This window comes from Antechinus flavipes, chromosome 4 (assembly GCF_016432865.1).
Source record: "Antechinus flavipes isolate AdamAnt ecotype Samford, QLD, Australia chromosome 4, AdamAnt_v2, whole genome shotgun sequence".
NCBI lineage: Eukaryota > Metazoa > Chordata > Mammalia > Dasyuromorphia > Dasyuridae > Antechinus > Antechinus flavipes.
In genome coordinates, this window is record NC_067401.1 from 384,512,400 (window position 1) to 384,529,550 (window position 17,151).

At 38.7% G+C, this 17,151-nt stretch overlaps 1 protein-coding gene across 1 annotated transcript; it reads left to right on the plus strand.

Moving 5' to 3' along the window:
* The first annotated feature begins 604 nt into the window (after nt 1–604).
* KISS1 (KiSS-1 metastasis suppressor) lies at nt 605–12,591 on the plus strand. Its single transcript, XM_051998565.1, has 4 exons — nt 605–755; nt 7,343–7,458; nt 11,406–11,711; nt 12,450–12,591. The coding sequence occupies exons 2-3, from the start codon at nt 7,356–7,358 to the stop codon at nt 11,699–11,701; spliced, it is 399 nt and encodes a 132-aa protein (XP_051854525.1). The 5' UTR covers nt 605–755; nt 7,343–7,355; the 3' UTR covers nt 11,702–11,711; nt 12,450–12,591.
* Nucleotides 12,592–17,151: the final 4,560 nt, after the last annotated feature.

The following is a 17,151-nucleotide window of genomic DNA, read 5'->3' on the forward strand; positions in this document are numbered from 1 at the left end:
ATTGGTAATCAATAATTAATAATAATCAATAATAAACAGTACTAATTTATAGCCATAATTTATTATTACTCAACAGTTAATGATAAATAGTAATAATTTATTATTATTCAATAACTAATCATAATCAATAATAACATATGTTATGATTTCTTATTAATCAAGTTAATAATAATAAATAGTTATAATTTATTAGTGGTATTATAACTATTTCTAACACTGCCCAGGTAGACTTGTAGTAAGGTTCTTTGACCAAGAGACAGAGAGAGGAAAAAGTTGCTATAACCTGAACCTACTCTAGGACCTCATTTTGAGCCTTTTTAGGAGTTAGCTAATGGCCAACATGTCTAGGAGAGAGGGAAAAAAGGGACTAAGGGAGTGAGACTTGAGAAATGAAATGTACAAAAAGGATGGAAAATGAGAGAGAAGAAAAGGGGCTGGTCCTTTGGAGACAAGAGGTAAAGAAAGACAAGGGGCAGAAAACAGGGCTGTGAGTAAGAAGCTTTTTTATTATATTTTAAAAAGAAGAATTGATAAGGAGGGGACAGAAGGTAGAGGTGGGACCAAGCTTGAAGACGTCATTGTGGACTTAATAAAACAGAGAGTCAATCCTGGACTTGGAGAGCGAGAGACAAAGAGAGAGAGGGGGAGTGGAAGGAAGGAGAGCTCCTTTCACTAATCCAGAAGCTGCTTCCCTGGAGTGTGATCTGAGGCTCCAACATCCCCTGCTGTGCTCTCAGCCCTGAGGCTGAGCCAAGGTAAGTGACATCTCAGCATCCACACAAGGGAAAGATGGGAGGGGGTGCCTGGATACCAAAAGTGATGAAAGAGTTAGTCCCTGAGCAACTGTTTGGCACGTGAAGTCAGAGCATGTCAACCGGGTTCTCAGGTGAGGTTAGGACTGAGCAGCTGGACACGGGGACTAGTAGGGACTCTGATGTCCTCTTTCAGTCAAATGAGATTATTTGCTTATGAAACATGTTTTCAAAACCTTAAAGTGCTCTACAAATGTAGCCCTTGTTACTTTTTCTCTTTCATATTGCCCCCAAGCATACTCACTTGCCTAAATTTGCATATACCTCCCAGAGTAATTCCAAATAATTGACATCAGTGGAGTAGTGGATACTCAGAGGAGAGAAGATCTGGGATCAAGTACCCAAATACTTGACACATATAAGCTATATGATTCTCAGTTCCTTAGGGAATTATAAAAAAATTGCAGAGAAGGTGTGACTTGCATTGGTAGACCTCACTGTGACACAGGGGCTGCTAGGGTGAGCAACTTTAAGAAGGAATGTGATTTCATTGTTAGTGGAATTCCCAGGGAAGAGAAAGGTTTTACATACATACATACACATATATTAGAGCCCCCTTCACCCATGAAGTCAAAAATCCCCCTGCCTCTAAAAAAATCTAAGAGATACGAAATATTTTAACAAGAATCATCTATCTGGATGCAGCTACAATAATGGCCAAAGCCAACATCTTAAGCCCACTAGGGAACTAAATTGGGCAAAGATTTTGGGCAGAAGCATGATGAATATGGAACTATGTTTAGAAGAACTGCACATGTTTATCCTATATTGAATTGCTTGCTGTCTTGGGGAGAGGAAAGGGGAGAGGAGAGGGAGAAGAATTTAAAACACGAGGTTTTGCAAAAGTGAATATTGAAAACTATCTTTCCATGTACTTGGAAAAATAAAATACTATTTTTTTGGTTGTTAAGTGACTTGCCCAGGGTCACACAGCCAGAAAGTGTTACGTGACTGAGATCAAATTTGAACAAGGTCCTTCTGGTGCTCACTCCACTACACCAACTAGCTGCCCTGCATAAAATGCTATTTTAAAAAAACTTTAAAGCACACAAAAAAGGAAAAGGCATTAATTTCCAGGGGTGGGGGTGGGGGGAGATTTGGGGCAGAGGCATGTGGTATTATGACTAGTATGCTAGATCTGAAATCAGGAAGACCTGGTTTCAAATGTGACCTCTGATACATATTAGCTGTGTCATCCTGAGGAAGTCACTTAAGATCTGTCCTAAAGTGAGATTTACACTAGATGCTTCTTTATTCATTTCCACTCTGAATTCATCATCCTAAGCCCCTGCGCATCCAATCAGAGCCCAAGGAATGAGAGTAAGTTTCAGTTTGCCTTGAAAAAACCTTAAAATTTTAGTTTAGAGGATCTGACTCTGGGGAAAGGGAGAGAAGCTCCCCCCAAATGCTTCAATGAGAAGATCGGCAGACCTGTGTAGGGAGAGCAAAACCTCTGCTTTTTTTTTTTTCTACTATAGACAGATTTCTGTTTGGGCATTTGATCAATATTCTGGAACTCCCAATTCTGATCTGATTATGTAAAAGTAAGAATTAAGAATAATGTCTTCTTAAATTTACATAGTTCTTATAGCTTTCATTTAAGCCTTGACAATCTTATGCAAGATAGGGCAGATATCATTAACCTATTTTACAGATGATGAAAATGAGACTCAGAGTAATTAATGTAAAGTCTTATTTGTAAAACAAAATGTAAAACATATGTAAAAAAATACATTTTCATATTATCTTTCTGTGTCCAGTGCCTACCAGGCACATAAATGCTTAATAAATATTTTTGATTAATTAATTATATCATCACGATAAGCTCTGTATGCAAGTGTGGAAGACAATTTCCCAGGTGGTGAGATTTGAGGGGAGCGGGGAAACATCTCCTAACTTTACCCCCATCTAATCATATTTTGATACTAAAATGACACGTCTTTATTTAGCATGATTAAATTTTCAAGTTTCAAATTTCAAAACTCTTCCTTAAAATGCAACTTCTTTTGAAGAGTGGTAAAGTATATAATCCACTGCATTTTATTTATACTTGTCTCTCCTCTGACACGTCCACATTGTGTTACTCTGGGCAAGTGACTCAATTCCCCAGTGTCCCAGGTAATTCTCTGAGACAATATGTTGAAGAGTAAATGGTGATCTGAAGTAAGAGAAAGTTATCTCATCTGGAATTCCCTATAGGAAAATTCTGGACAAAAATAAGAACAGAGCTCTATTTGGCTTTTTGGATCACCTTCAGTCCACTATTATCAGCCGGAAAGCAATGAAGCATGGAAGCAATCAGTCTAAATGAAGTCTAAGGAAGCATGAGCTCCTTGCAGGGAAGGCGGGTCTCATTTGAATATTCACTGAGGGAGTCCTAGTGAGCCAGAGATTGAGCAGAAAGGGAGGATGCTATTGCCAGAAGGGTATGTGAAATATATACAGCAAGTAATAAGATCTATATGGGGATGAGATACAGTATGTTTCACTTTTTGGTCGCAGTTGGCCATGTCTGGGATCCTATGGAAGGATGGAGGAAAAGGAGGCAATAGGACCAAGTGAGCTTTGAAGAAATCCAGAAGTAGACTAAGAGCTTACTCTGCTCCCTGAATAGCTGTATAATCAAGAAGAAGCCACTCTGGATGTCAGTCCCCTTATTTGTTATATAGGGAACTAGACAAGATGATCTGTGAATATATACCCTTCTGGCTGTAATATTCTTTGCACCTGATGTGCTCTGGTCACTGCCAGTTGATCTAATATCCCAGCAGAGGTCTTTCCCTTCCTTTGGTGAGCCTTATTGTGGTGCAGGGGCTGCTGGAGTGATCAACTTTTAAGGAGGACTGGAGTTACAATTTCATTGTTATGGGTACACACACACACACACACACACACACACACACACACACACCAGACAGACACAGATTCAGAGAGAGACAGAGACAGAAACAGAAAGAAAGAGATGGAGACAGAGACAAGAGATATGCAGGTATGAACATAGTGGAGTGAAGGAAGAAAATATATTCATTCACTCACTATCTCTATTGTTTTCTCCCTCTTCTGATCTACTAACTCCCACTCCAGAATCATCCAAACTTCAGAAAGCTGAGGATTTGGGAGTATTTGCCAAGGCTCTCCTCCATCCAATAATTTGTGGACTGGCTTAGTAGGTCCACTGAAGGGATTCCCTAAGAGCCTTTGCACGCCACTTGGGCCATTGCAGTGTCTGTCCAAGATTAGGAGCTCGATGGGACCTCGAATGTTATCCAGTCCAACACTGAGTTTTCAGATGAAAAAACTGAAGTGACTTGTTAAAGGGCCCCCAGCTAATTAGTGCTGGAATTTCAATTTCTTGGCTCTGAGTCTACCTCTATTTCTTGTCACCTCTGCTTACTGAGCCCAGGAGAGAAGAGCAAGGAAGAACCGCCATCAGGCATGTATGGGGGTGCTTTTGTTCGGTGACTCTAGTAGAGTTTTAGTGTTATCCACTGATACTTCTCTGGCCATCAGTTTCTTACTCTGCCAAAAGTGAAGATTGGACTAGATATCTCCTGTTCCCTCTACACTCTAAGCCACATGATCCAGCGATGTTCATCCAAGGTTCCTTCCTGCCATAATTCTCTGTATTGTAATGGATCTGTTTCTTATGAGCAACAATTGGTCACAGGTCTTTGTACATGAGAACAGAGGTCATTCTCATGCCATTTCCCTTGACCCTACATCCTCAGCCCCGTTACCTTGAGTATAAATTTGAGTTTGGAGCTTGGGTCTGTCTCTTGCTAGCTCTTCCTCTTTATCTAGCCCACAGAGACTCCTCTTCTTTCCTATCTCTTCCCAACTTCTTTTCTCTTAAGTCTTTTGAGCTGTTCCTGGGAACTGTCCAAAGGCAGAATGTGGAAAAGAGCTACCCATTATCTGGGCATTATCTGGGAAGGGCAAGAGGAAAAAGCAGGCAGTCCTCTTCCTCAGGAAGAAGCTGCTTGCTCAATTTACACCCACTCAGGGCTCTAGGAGATCGGAAAATGGAGACAATTAATCTGATGAATCAGGTGAAATGGCTTTTTGAGGGCGGGGGTGTCTGAATTTTAGATAATAAGACAAAGTAATGACAGTCCCTTATTCTATGAAAGGCTATTACCAGTAAATTGGATTTTCTTCATTTCCACTGAAAACAGAGGAAAGAAGAAAGAAATAGATTCATGCTATAGCAGGAAGTAGGTAGGCTGGATCAAAGAAAAGGCTGTCTCATGAGGAAAGGAGCTTCCAAGAGGGAGGCCAGTTTGATAGTTGTTTCTGCTACAGGAAACCCCAGACCTAAATATGACAGACCCATGGAAGCCCAGAATCTTAGAGCTGGAAGGGAGCTAATGAACTATCTTATACAATTCCATCATTTTACAGATGAAGAAACTGATTTTCATTACAGGCAGATCACTCCCAGCACTAAACACTTGACTGTTTTTTCCTACTAAGTGAGAATTTAGAAAGAAGATTTTCACTTGAGGTGTGTCAGGTCTAGGAGGCAGCAAGTGATATGGCTCAGCAGAAAGAGCACTGGGCTGGAGTGAGAAGACCTGATTTCAAATCTAGCCTTAGAAACTTACTGCAACTGGGTGACTCTTAATCCAGTTTGCTTCAGTTTCCTCATCTGTAAAATAAGCTGGAGAAGGAAATGGCAAAGCACTCCAGTATCTTTGCCATAGAAACCTATAATAGAGTCACAAAGAGGCAGAAATGACTGAATAGCCTTATTGCTAGGTATATTTTTATACTTGAATAACATTTTATTTTCCAGTAACCAAGAGGAAATCACCTGGGTTCAAATCCTAGCTCTAACACTTGTCTAAGTGACGTTGGTCAAAATTGTTTTACTTTTCTGAGCTTATTTCCTCTTATAAAATTAAGGTATTGGTCTATACAGCCTCTGAAATCCCATTTTAGTTTTAAATAGATAATCTTAAGAACTGGACACTGAGAGGTGAATAAGGTCATAGATCTGGAACTAGAAGGAACATCATTTAGCCAGGGGTCCTCAAACTACAGCCCGTGGGCCAGATGCAGCAGCTGAGGACATTTATCCCCCTCACCCAGAGCTATGAAGTGTCTTTATTTAAAGGCCCACAAAACAAAGTTTTTGTTTTTACTATAGTCTGGCCCTCCAACAGTCTAAGGGACAGTGAGCTGGCCCCCTATTTAAAAAGTTTGAGGACCCCTGAAGCCCAATACTCTTATATTGTTGTTCAGTCATTTTCAAACATGTCTGACTCTTTGTGACCTTATTTGGGGTTTTCTTAGCAAAGATACTAGAGTGGTTTGCCATTTTTTTTACAACTCATTTTATGGATGAGGAAACTGAGGCAGACAAGTTTAAATGACTTGGCCAGAATCACGTAGCTAGTAAATATCTAGGACAGATTTGAATTTAGGAAGATGAATCTTCCTGAATCTAGAACTGGTATTCTATGCATTATGGAACCATCTAGACATCTAGCCTTTATATTATAGATGAAGTACTTAAATGACTGACTCAAGGTCACACACAGGAAATAGGTTACCAAGGTAAATGATTCCAAACTTGGTACCCTTTCCATCATATGACTCTCTAAAATCTACAAGTCAACATACACCTAAATACATATACAAAAGAGCACTTGTGGGTGAGCAGACTTTGCTATGAGCACATGCTCATACAATTTTATTTTCCACAAGAATCAGGCAAAAAAGGGAAGCATTTCAGTTCTGTTGTCTTTTAAAAGGAGTTAATCTGGCCTGAGCCATCACTTCTCTCTTTCCTGGACCCAAGTCCAGAGCTCTTTAAAATGTCCAATTTAATACAGGATTTAAAAAACCTATGTCTCAACATCCTAATAGTAATAGTGTTATTTGATTTTAAGTAATATTTCTTAATTTGGTGATATTAATAAGAAGAAGCTTCTATTTCCATAGTGCTTTAAGATTTACACAGGAATATTTTCCCTTAGACCTCTGATCCTCTGTTCAGGCCATAGTCCTTTGGGAAATCCTAACCTGTTACCACCAAATTAGCTTGATGTAGCTTTCTCTTCAACAAAGCCCACTTGACTCATCTTCAGTACTTTAGACAGTGTGACATCTAGGAAAGTGCTGAATTTTAAGTCAAAAGATCTGATACACCTAGTTCTGCCACCTGTGTGACTTTAAGTAAGTTCTTGAACCTCTCTGGGCCGTGGAATTCACCTGGGCAAAATGGTTCCTTTTAGTTTGGGAGTGAGATTATCCTTGACTCATCCATAGCTACTTTGTAGTTCTTTAAAAGTTGTTTTCTGAGTGTACTTAATTCTGTTTCCTGGTTCTCTCCTTTCTCCATCAGATTTAGAGTTCATGGAGTTCAAAATAACTAATTTTCCCATCAAAGTGGGAGCTTCCAAAAGGTTAATAAGCTTTTTTTTTCCCCTCAATTATCCTCTAGCACTCATTACAGGACTCTGTGAGGAACCTCAGTCTGGGACATCAGCTAACTTTGTTCCTTCTTTCTTCTGTCTCTGTTCTAGGTCACCTAGCAGGATGAGAATCTCAATGTGTTGGCAGCTGCTACTGTTCCTCTCTGTATTCCCATTTGGAGAGACTTTAGACAAGCTTGCTCCTGTTGGGAACCCTGGATTCACAGGTACAACCTATCTGATACAGGAAAGGCTTCAGGAAAGACGGGATACTAGTTCAAACTTCATCAAATCTGGGCCATTTTTATTCTCTCACTTTTTTCACCAGAGTATTGTGCAGTCATCAAGAGCTAGTCCCCCTCCCCTACCCCACATGGAATTCTCATTTCAACTAATCTGCCTCAATTGGTTAGGGCTATTGTGTGAACTCAAAGCTGGCAATATTATTCTTCCTGCCAAAAATCATAGGAAGCTTAACAAGGTCTTAGATCTGAAGTACCTTCCAAATTAGTCTCTTGTTAACCTCATCAGCTGAATGGGAAAATGAGAGCAGGAAAGTAGAATTCAAGTTAAGGTCACCCAGATAATTCAATTCATTAGGCACTCAGATCTCACCTATGGGGCTCAGCAATTACTGTAATCAGAACTTTGGGGGATGTGGTAGAGCCACTGTGCTTATCATTTCTCTTTTAGAGATGATTTTAGAGAAAGATTGAGTTATTCACTCAAAGTGACATTCAGTGTAAGAGACTAGATAGTGTATTGTGGTAGAAGGAACTCTGAATTAAGTCAGATGACCTGAGGAGGTGGCTCAAGCAGAAATAATAGGAATGGAGGCGGGGAGTGGGAGGGGGGGGGAGAAAAAAGGAGGAAAATACCCACATCATCTTAGAACTTGTGATAGGAAAGGCTGGTCAAAGTCTAATGTGCAGCTTAGACTTGGAGTAAGAAGATTTCAAAGGGCTCAAAGAAAAAATAGTCTAAAATTTATATGGAGAAGGAGGGGATGATAAGAACTGTAAGGCCATGAATTTAACTTTGATTCTTGGCAAAATTCTAGATCATAAAGGGATGACTGGTAAACAGCTGAAAAGGAAATCCATGAACTCAAAGAGCCCACCTAGCTTCATCAAGAAGAGAGTAAGCTAAACAGAGCTCATTTACTTTTCTGAGAAAGTTACTAGATTGGTGGAACAGGGAAATGCTCCAAAAATTGTTTATCTAGATCTTAGCAAAAGATTTGACAAAATCCCTCATGCTAGTCTTCTGAATAAGCAGAGATGTAGGCCAGATAATAAATAGTACAGTTAAATGGATTTGAGATGGTTAATGGCCAGACCCAAAGAGTAGAAATTACAAATGATTCAATGTTAACTGGGATGGAGGATTCTTGACTGACATTTTTATATTTAATATTTTTATCAGTGATTTGGCTAAGGATATGGATGTTATGTTTATTAAATTTCCAAATAATATAAAGCTAAGTGAAATGTTAGAGGATAGAGTGAGGATCTAAATCAGTTAATTTATGAATCAGTTAATATAAGATTTCATAGGGATAAATATAAATTTTTATATATTGGTTCAAAAAATAAACTTCAGGGTTACATAAGCAATATATTTTTCATGATGTCTTATGTATGATGGGTACTGAATTTTTTGCCTTCTAAGTGGATGGTTAATAGGTAGGGAAAATATTTTGAACTGAAAAATAATTTTAAAATGAAGTTTACACAGAGGGAGGTGGGAAAGAGAAGTGATTATTTTGTAATTCATTTGAAAAAGATCTGCGGACTTTGGTGGATCACAAACTCAATATAAGTCAAAAACAATCTGATCTTAGATTTCATTGAGAGGCATGGCATTAAGTGGGAAAGAGGTGACAGGTCCATTGTACTGTACCCTGGCTAACCTATATACTGTTTTCAGTTCTGTATAACACATTTAAGGAAGAACATTTAAAGAAGCTGGAGAGTATTTAGATAAAAGTGACCAAAATGGTCTGATGCATTGAAAACATGTGAGGATTAATTAAAGAAATTGGGAGTTTATAACTTGTATATAGAGGGAAAAAATTAAGAGACTAATTGAGCTCTTTAAATGTTTGAAGGGTTGTTATATCAAAGAGGTATTAGAGCTCTTCTATTTGGGCCCAGAGGGAAGAACTAGGAGCAATGGATATTAGTTTCAGAAAAGCAGAATTAGATTTGATATCACATAAAAATTCTCAATGATAAAAACTTTTCAAAAGGGAAATGGGCTGCCTCTTGAGCTGGAGAATTCCCTCTTACTGGAGATCTTCAAGCAAATTCTGAAGGACTGCTTATCAGATTATGTGAATTTTTGCTCAAGTTGGGATTAGCCTGGTTGGCCTCTGAAGTCTTTTCTTTGTCCAAGAGTCTGTGATTCTATGCTTCTACGACCCCAAATTCAACTCCCAATTCTAACACTTACTCTAGATTATCTCTCTATATTACTATATTATAATGTATTACTTTATTATATTGTACATAAGCATGATAAATATTATAATTTATATATTACTCTAATCTCTATATAACTACACATTAATATAATACTTTATATGAAAGTATTTGACTTTAGACCCATATGGCAACTAGGTGTTAAAATGAATAGATCACGGGGCCTAGAGTTCAGAAAGACATGAGTTCAATTGTCATCTCAAACACTAGCTATGTGATCTTGGCCAGGTCACTTAACTGCTATCTGCCTTATTTTTCTTTATCATCTCATTCTTTATGCCTAGATCATGAACCCATTTTGACCTTATCTTGCTGTACGGTGTTAAGTGTGGGTCAATGCCTAGTTTCTGCCATACTGATTTCCAATTTTCCCAGCAATTTTTGTCAAATAATGCATTCTTATCCCAGAAACTGGTGTCTTTGGGTTTGTCAAACACTATATTATTAAAGTTATTGCTTGTTTTGTCCTTTGAACCTAACCTATTCCATTGATCAACTAGTCTATTTCTTAGCCAATACCAGATGGTTTTAGTAACTGCTGCTTTATAATATAATTTTAGATCTGGTACAGCTTGCCTTATTTTTCTGAACTGAAAAATGGGGATAATAACTCTGGTCATGATTGTTGTGAGGATTAAATGAGATAATATCTGTAAATATTTTGCAGTGTCTAGCATATATTAGAAGGTTAATAAATGTTTGTTTCTTCCCTCCTTCTCTTCTCCTCTCCCTCCTTTCTTCCTTTTCTTCCTCCCTCCCTTCCCTCTCTCCCTTTCTCCTTCTTTTCCTTCTTCTCTCTCTCCATCCCTCCCTCATTCCCTCCCTCTTTCCTTCCTTTCTTCTTTCTTCCCTTGTACCTGTAAGTCCTTAATGTCTTTGAACCAAGGTTTCCTTTCTCTATAAAATTAAGGCACTGGGTAAGGGGATTTCAAGGATCCCTTTAGAGTTTAAGTACTAGATGATTCTATGGCTCCATGACAGCTTCTGAATTTGTAGAATAGCACCTTCTATGGACAGGGATTATAGGAAGCATGGGTTATCAACCATATTTTACCGCCCAGTAGAGTTCTATTGCCTCCTAGCATCTTTGTTTTCAGACAGAGATAATCAAATGCATCACACCAGTTCCCTCTACTGTATATACAATGCTAGGACCTCTTTGGGCAATACCGGTTTCCGAAGGATCCTCAAAGGGACTATAGATTATGTACTTAATATTCTGAGGCAGGAACATGTACCCAGGGTTCCCTTCTGGGTGTTTTGGGGGAATAGAGGAAAGGAAATGGTTGTGTTTTGAGTTCTTTCTCTGGTCCCTGGTCTCAGCCAGAATTACAGATTCATATTTTGGAATACTGGAGTTGGACAGGGTCAGGGAGGAAGTGAGGAGGAAGGATGAGAGGACTTTTGAAATGATCTAGCCCACCTCTCATTTTACAGAATAGTAGACTGAGGCCCAGATAGCTGAGATGATTTGCCTAGAGCCATACAGGCAGTAAATGACAGGGATGGTATTTAAACTCAAGTCTTCTGATTTAAAATCCTACAGCAAGAAGGGGATGGGGAGCAACAAGGTTTTGAATATCCTGGAGAAGTGTTGGTACTCTGAATCCAATGTGGGGTTCAGTGCCACATAGGGTTGAAATACAAGGCAGTATTTGATTCAGCATCTCCACCTGCCTTTTCTGCCCTAGGTCGGCGGGGTTGGCTCCTGGACCACCTGGTTCCCTGGGGACGGAGACCCCGGTGCTCTGAGAAAACACAACAAACAGTACAGACTCAGAGATTGGCGCTACTCTGTCCCTCAGATGAGACCTCTGACCCACTGTGGCCAGGTCTGTGCTCCACTCGCAGCCGATTGATCCCCGCATCCCAAGGAGCACTACTGGTGGAGCGGGAGAAAGACCTATCAGCCTACAATTGGAACTCCTTCGGCCTGCGTTATGGAAAGCGACAGACAAGGATGGGGAAAGCTCGGGCTAAAGCCTGATGGAGACCCTGTGTGTCCTGGGATTTAAAATGAAATTCAACCTGGGGACAAGGGTTTCAAGCAAGGGGGGGTGGGCTCTTTGGGGTAGAGGGAAGGGAAGGGAAGGGAAAAAGTTCACTGTCTTAAGAAGATAAAAGAAATTATATCAATTCCTTCTTATCTACTTTGTGGCTCATTCTGTTGTTATTTAGTTATTTTTCTGTTGGGTCTGATTCTTTAGGATTCTATTCAGGGTATTTTTGGCAAAGATACTGGAATGGTTTGCCATTTCCTTCTCTAGCTCATTTGACAGATGAGGAAACTGAGGCAAACAGGATTAAATGATTTGTCCAAGTCACACAGCTAGTAAATTTTTGAAGCCAGATTTTAACTCAGAAAGATGACTTTTCTAGACTCCAAGCCTGGCACACTATCATTTCTACCACCTTTCCTATTCCTAATGATATTGTCACTTCCTCTATCTCAGTTACATTTACAAGGGTTTAGAGAAGACTGGTACTTCGTATCAGTCAGAGACGTGCTGTTCTCCATCTCCAGCATGAATAAGGAGTAAGGAGAAATTAAGCAAGACAGCTAAGAAGCTCTCTCATTTCTCTTGAATAGGATCTTCAGGTTACATATTAATCAACTAATCAAACAGCAAATATTTATTTTTTGATTTAATAATTTTATTTTCCCAGTTACATGTAAAACAATTTTTATGTTTGTTTTTAAAATGTTTTCTCTCCTTTCCTTCTCTTCCCCACAGCAAGAAAGCACATGTGAAGTTATGCAAAACATTTCCATAAAAGTCATGTTGTGAAAGAAAACATAGATTTCTACTCCATCTCCCCCCGAAAAAAATTCAAGAAAAATAAAGTAAAAAAAAAAAGATTATGCTTCAATCTATATTCAGACACAATCAGTTCTTTCTTTGGGTATGGATAGCATTTTTCATAAGTCCTTCAGAATAGTCTTGGATCATTATATTGCTGAGAATAGGAGTCATTCACAGCCGATCATCTCACAATATTGCTATTTGTGTACTTTGTACACAGTACATTTCACTTTGCTTGAGTTCATGGAGGACTTTCCAGGTTTTTCTGAGAGTATCCTGCTCATCATTTTTTATAGAATAATAAGATTCCATCAAAATCATATACCATAGTTTATTCCATTATTCCCCAATTGATGGTCATCCCCTCAATTTCCAATTATTTGCCCAAGGAAAGATCAGTAAACATTTATTAAATACATATTATGTACCAGGCTTCATTCTAGCCTATAGGGACACAAATACAAAAATATGACAATTCCTGCCCTCAAGGACTTTATTCTGCAAATTGGGATGAATTCTCCAAGTCCCAACACAGATCTGTAGTCAAATGTAAGCACAAACAATCTAAAGCCAAATAGGAACAATAGTTTACCCGACATTTTGGGTTTTCCATATCACTGCTTATTCCAAGTATGATACTGACTATTACTATAAACAAGGAAGATGAGACACAGGTACTTGGTTAGTGAATTAGAGTGACTCCATAGAGGAATGAAACTTAATCAAAGGGAATTTTGCTTGCCAGATTTGGAAAGTGTCCAGCACAGCCCCGCCCGACACCAAACCCCAGCCTAAAGGAAGAACTAGCTGATAAATTATAACTGTTCAATAAAAGATTGAGGTACTTTGTGAGGTAGTAAGTTTTCTGTTATGGAGGGAGGGGGAATGGAGTGGTGGTCAAAGCAAGATAAGTATGTTCTAAGGTTGTTATAAAAAGGAATTAATGAAATAGCATTGGGACCTCAGGGGACTTTTACTATAACCTTTGCATTTTAGAGATGACATATTGGGGAATCAATGAGTTTAAATGATTTACTTATGGTAAATAAGCATAATTAACATCAGGAGCAGGATTTGTAACAAGCTCTTCTGACTCTGGAGTTACTGCTCTTTCTACTGTATCATAATGAATTTTTTTGGTTAATGAAAGAAAAAGCATTTATTAAACACTTACTGTGAAGTAGAAACTGACCCAAGTACTGGGAGCACAAAGATTTAAAAAGAGAAAGTCTTTGTCCTCAGAGAGCTTATATTCTTGCAATTCTGACTTTTCCAACTGTAGAAGTCCAGAGATGGGATTTGGGGAATTATGTTTGGATTTCTCTAAATCTAGTATAGCAAAATTCCTCTTGAATACACTTTACCTCTTGACTCAACTGAGAAAAAGAAAGAACTACCTGATGCTTTACAGTATTCCAAATGTGGAATGGATTGCTTTGAAAATAGTGAGTTCCCAGTCACTGGAGGTATTCAAAGTTAGATGACTATTTTTGAGGAATATCACAAAAGAGATTAATGCAATTAGTAAAGGATTCTAATTGAGCTGAAATCGACTATCACATGGATCCTAGGATTGTCCTCTGGAGTTACACAGAAGAAGTTTTCTCTCTTCTATCTAATAACTCTTCAAATATTTGAAGCGAAGCATCTGCCCCTGCCCCCTCCCCCACCAAGTCTCCTTTTTTCCTAAGTTAAACATTGCCAGTTCCTTTAACTGTTTCTCACAGGACTTGAATTTTAATCACCACCATTCCATATATGGTCTGATCAGCACAGAGAAGAGGATTTTTGGACATTATGCTTCTGACATAGAAAAATGATAGCATCTTCATTTGGTATTCCCACCCCTGGCCCTAATCCAAGTTAATTTTGCCATCTAGAGGATTTGTCCTCTATCAAGTCTTACACTTGTTTTAGCTATGAAAGGAATAGGGATTCTGATGAATTTATGGGTGTGAAGATGGGTGGAGGGTAGCAACTCAATCTCAACTGCCTCACACACATGAAAAAGGTAGGATAATTTCCAGTCCTTATGTAAAAAAGAGTATCTCTCATATCAGCTATCCCTTCCTCCTCTCTTCAATCTTCCTCCCTCTCTTTTTAAGTGCTATCTACAGGAACCACACTCTTTCCAAAAAGGCAGGGGGCAGGGAAGAGAGGACAGCAGGAGAATTGACATTCATCTGTACCATTGCCAGCCAATGGTTGAATGGCATTTCCATTTCTTGTCTTGTGTTCATCTGGACCACATTAAAATGCTATATTTGACCTTGATCAGGGATAGTTGGATACACTCTTTATCATATAACTGTCCAGTCTTCTTTGTCCCCAATCAATCAGCAAGTACATTTGTTGAGTGCTTACTAGTTCCAGGCATAATGGTACTAAATGCTGAGCATACATAGAACAGCAGCCTGATGGGGAGACAATGTGTAAATAACTAAGTACACAGCACACACATGCAGAATAGGGAAGAGGTAACCCCGGAGAAGACTGGAACCTAGGAGGATTGGGAAAGATGCAGAGTCTTGAAGGAAACTGAGCATTCTGGCTTCTAAGAGGTGGGGATGGGGAGAGAGAACATTCCAAGCCAGGATGGGGGCACAGGGAGACAAGCAGTACCAAGACACAGCAGTGGAAATGGAGAACAGCGGGTGAGCCAGTATGGCTAGAGTATAGAGTGTATGGATGGGAGTAATAGGTAACAATGCTGGAAAACTAAAAAGCAGCCAAGTTGTGAAGTTTTAAAAGTCAAACAAAAGCCTTTGTAGATAATCCTAGTGGTAATAGGGAGCCATCAGAGTTTATTGAATAGGAAGAGTAACATGGTCAAAGCTGCATTATTGTGGGAGATGTCAAACCTCCCTCATTGGACTATTAGTTCTTTGAGGTCAGGGGTTGTCTTTTGCCCTCTTTTTGTATTCCCAGTATCCACAGTGGGTGTTTAATACATGTTTGTTGATATTGATATTTCATTTTAGAAAAATTACTTTGACAAGAGTAAAGAAAAGCATATACAGATAAACAGGAAAGAGAAATTGTTAGAATCCTTACAAAGTGATGTCAGTTGCCTAATTTAGCATGGTACTTAGCAAATTCTCTAGCTCACTAATGTATTTAAGTACTCATTGGAGTTCATACTAAAAATGGTGTTCTCTTCTTTTTTTTATAATATAATGGTTCTCTGTGGGAGCAGATTTCTTGAGGAGGTTTTCTGGAGGCAGCCTTAGTTTCCGTTCCAAATAATAATCACTTCAAATGCAGCCAGCTGATAAAATCCAAACATTTATTTTCTCCTTCCAAGTCTTGTCTCTTACCTTGGGCTATCTTTCTTAGCTATCTTTCAGTGGATAAGAGAAGGAAGAGAGCCTGCCCCCATGGTGGTGTGAGATGGGATGAATGAATCTGGTTGCACCTCCGAGAGTGGGCTTCTTCTGAACTGACTCACTTCACTAACTCAGCTCCTTTTTATGCTCTTTTAGAATGTGAACTCAAAGGTTGACTCCTCCTCTAGAGAGAGTGGGATTGTGGGTACTTGGAACGGAAATATAGATTAAAAATACATTGAAAACTAAATAAACTAATACTAAAGAATGAGTAGGTCAAAGAAAAATCACTCAGGTCACCCTGTGGAAGATAGATTGGATTGGATTTTATAACTAATAAGATTGCTTCCAAGACTGGAAATGTTCATTCCAAGATCACTGCTCAATTACCTGTACTTGGAAAAAAAAAAAAACTAGAAAAGGGCATCCTAACACCCAGGATCTTAAGCTTGTCTAAATAGGACTTTATTCATCTGTGACCATTGAAAATGGCTAAGTGAAACACTGCCAAAGTTTGGGAAGGAGAACTCATAGAGAGAGGACAGTGAATCCTGACCTGATTGACAAATAGAAAAAGAGACTGCTTAATAGCAGAATCATTCCTCTTAAGATCCACTGAGTGATCTACTTACTCCTCCTGGCTTTGTGTCCAATATTCTTTGAAGCAGATTTAACCATCTTTCTCCTTTCTTTTAGCTATAGTAAGGTGGAGGGCCAAGAACTATTCAGGAAGTGCTATAACATCCCAAAGCAATAAATGTTGAGTTACATAAAAGCAAATTAAGACTGTTACTTCCCATGTTTTGGACATTATTCCTTTTAAAATACAGTTTAAGATTGCATTAGCTTTTTTGGATATTATGCCATACTGTTGGTTCATTGAGTGTATGCTCCACTAATCCCGCCACTCCTCCATACACATCAGATTTTTTTTCAAATGAACACCTTTCTAGACATGTTGCAACCAGTTTCATACTGATTTTTTTTAACCCAAGTGTAGGAATTTTATTAAATGTCAAATTAAAAATTAGATCCAACCCAACATGTTAGTCTATCCAGATGATTTTTTAGAATTTTTACAACTTTTTATTTTTCAAAATATATGCAAAGATAATTTTGAACATTCACCTTTGCAAAACCTTATGTTCCAGATTTTTCTCTCTCCCTTCCCATCTTCCCCCTCATCTTAGAAGCAAGTAATCCACCATAGGTTAATCACATGCAATTCTTCTAAACATTTATCATGCTACACAAGAAAAATCAGATCAAAAGGGGGAAAACAAGAAAGAAAAACACAAGCAAGTAAA

Excerpts from the sequence above, each read along its gene's own strand:
- KISS1 (XM_051998565.1), top strand. The coding sequence starts at position 7,356 with ATGAGAATCTCAATGTGTTGGCAGCTGCTACTGTTCCTCTCTGTATTC. Across the intron at positions 7,459-11,405 it reads TGGGAACCCTGGATTCACAG|GTCGGCGGGGTTGGCTCCTG; the intron begins GTACAACCTATC and ends TTTCTGCCCTAG.